Source organism: Rattus norvegicus, chromosome 4 (assembly GCF_036323735.1).
Source record: "Rattus norvegicus strain BN/NHsdMcwi chromosome 4, GRCr8, whole genome shotgun sequence".
NCBI lineage: Eukaryota > Metazoa > Chordata > Mammalia > Rodentia > Muridae > Rattus > Rattus norvegicus.
In genome coordinates, this window is record NC_086022.1 from 103,210,499 (window position 1) to 103,213,288 (window position 2,790).

The window sequence follows — 2,790 nt, forward strand, 5'->3', positions numbered from 1 at the left end:
CTCCATGTGCTCATGACAGGCCTTTATTTCTCCCCTCTTCTACTCTTCTTCTCTCGTTAAAGGTCTCCACATTGGATAAAAAGAAGAATTTATAAAACTAAAAAAAAAAAAAGATAAGAGAAAAGGTCACCAGTAAATTGAAGTAATAAACCCATTTGTAATTTAAAGAATGGAGTAAATTTACTGTTTCCTAGAGGTTCCAACTTGGAAGACATATTTCATATATTAATCACATTCATGGATTCTTCATAACTTGAGTCCAAAGAGTCTTATGCTGAATAGCAGAACTCCAGTGCTATAAAAAAATTAATAAATCTCTTATATTCAAGCAGAGAAGTTTGTGGTAAGGTTACAAAAATAATAGACAATACTGAGTTGTTATTTGCATTTTTATACAAAGATTTTAAATATGAAAAGGCATGAGACATTAAACACATTTTTACTGGTCTCATCTATTTCTCAGGCACACCAACTCTCAGGCAGAAGGGGAAGTGGGCAAGGCCAGGGCTGTGTGTGGTATCAGCAGCTGGTGAGACACTCAAGGAGGTTTGTGTAAGAGGCTGAAGCACTGTGGGAAGAGAGCTATAATGCCGCGCACAGTAATAATCTGCCGTGTCTTCAGCCTGCATACTTCTGATGGTGAGAGTGAAATCTGTCCCAGATCCACTGCCTATGAAGCGATCAGGGACCCCAGATGCTCTATGGGATGCATAGAAGATCAGCAATTTAGGAGATTGCCCTGATTTCTTTTGGTACCAAGCCAAGTAGTTCTCCTTGTATGTGCTTGAATAAAGGTTCTCACTGGACTTACAGCTGAGGGAAACCATCTCACCTGCTGATACAGCAAGTGAAGTTGGAGACTGGGTCATCATGACATTAGCATTGGCACCTAGAATAAGAAATAGACAACAACAAACGTACATATTACACACATACGTATAAAAACACAGAATAGAGTTAGCAATTAAAATTTGTCATTTAATATCCTTTCAGTATCATGCTGTCAGAGTATTGTTGTATAAGACATATTATAGTTTAACACATATTATAAATTTCTTGCATACAAAGACATGTCCCTTAAAAGATTATAATAATTTTCAAATTCTTACCAGATACCCAGAGCAGCAGGGTCATGAGTACCTGAGTCTGAAATTCCATCTTGCTCCCCCTGCTGCTTGATAATGCTCAGTTTTCACTGCAAAGACCTGATTTATATACTCTGAGCAGCTGAGCTCGACTGGACAGGCCTATGCAAAGCAGTCAGCAAGTACATAAACAAATGACTAGGAAGTGTGTCCAAGAGTGGCTGGTGTTAATTAACAGCCAAAAATAACATCACAGAGAGCATGAGCAATCACTGAAAGATATCAGCTAACAGCAACTTGTGTGTTAGAATCTAAGACATATTTAAATCAATTGATTTCTACAGAAATATTAGGAGACCTATCTAAGACAGTACTAGGGAAGTAGTAGGACATGCTCAAAAATATAACAACAACAAAAGAAACAAAGTAAAAAAGGAAGGAGGAGGGAAAAAGATGAAAGACAAATGAGACTAAATTTGTTTAATATAACTAATTTCAAAAACCACTCATACTGAAGATAAAGATTAGTACCTCAAAAATTTGGGCTTCAGTTCTTGAGCTAATCATGGATAGAAATGCAAAGAGCATCCCAGAATAAGTTAAGTCCTGTGGAAATTTTCATGGACATTAATTTATATCCAATCAAAGAAACTTTATCTTAAAGGAAGAAAAACCGAGTAGAAACTAGTATGTACTCTCCTGACAACTTCAGGAAACAGAGAGATCTAAATTTGGGGAAAAGAAAAGGGTATAAAAACAGATTTCATCATGAAGTAATGGCTGTTGACAAACAGTGCCATGAATTTTATTACAGAAATACAAATTCTAGTGTAATCTAGAAATTAGCAGCCTTGAATCTGGGTTCAATAAAATGTTCTTTTTGACATAATGACTAGTTTAAAGGAATCTGCACAAGGAAGCACAGCCATGCTAATCCAAATAAAGATTTTACAGAGACCAATAATTAATGCATCCAAGATTGTTGACAATCAAAAAATGTTGAGTATGAATGAAAATCAATAGCAGAAACATAAATGCTGAACCTGCTAGGACTTCAGATTAGTGAACTACAAAAGTATGTATAAGAAGTAATTTATAAAATAAAGGTAAATAAAAAAATATCATGGCAAGGAGTGGAGATTCACATCTGTAAGTCCAGAATTAGGAAAACAATAGCAAGAGAATTATGAGAGTATGGCCAACCTTGGACACATAAAATGTGTCCAAGCTAATCTATGCATAGAGACAATCTTTCAAAACTATGTATTATTAATCAACTGGTTGCAAGACCTAGTGGCATTATTTATTCAAAGCAAATTATTTATCTGATGTTAACATTTCATGACTAAGCCAAGAATATTATTGAAAATTAAATATGCATTTAATCAATATGCATTCCCTGTTATTTTATACAACTGTCTTACAGGTAAAAGAAGTTAAATAATTTCTGATAAGATTATTCAGATATCCACTGAAACTGATAACACCCCTCATATGAGAGAGTTATACAGGACATGGATTAAGGAAGTTCCCATAGTTAAGTTCAAGAATATGGCATATGAGTATCTATACCCAATCAGTGGTTAATAAAGTTGTCATATGCTCTCAATTCTCGTTAAACTTTATAATTTACTTTGTGATAGGTGCAGTGAGCTCAGACCAAGCTTTCATGTCATTTACTAGAGTTCATTCAGTTTGGACACAT

At 34.9% G+C, this 2,790-nt stretch overlaps 1 gene segment (V, D, J or C); it reads right to left on the reverse strand.

Moving 5' to 3' along the window:
- Window positions 1-324: 324 nt before the first annotated feature.
- Window positions 325-1,181, reverse strand: LOC690794 (immunoglobulin kappa variable 4-1-like). The segment is given in 2 exon segments: window positions 325-889; window positions 1,110-1,181. Coding segments are annotated over 2 exon segments (486 nt in total).
- Window positions 1,182-2,790: the final 1,609 nt, after the last annotated feature.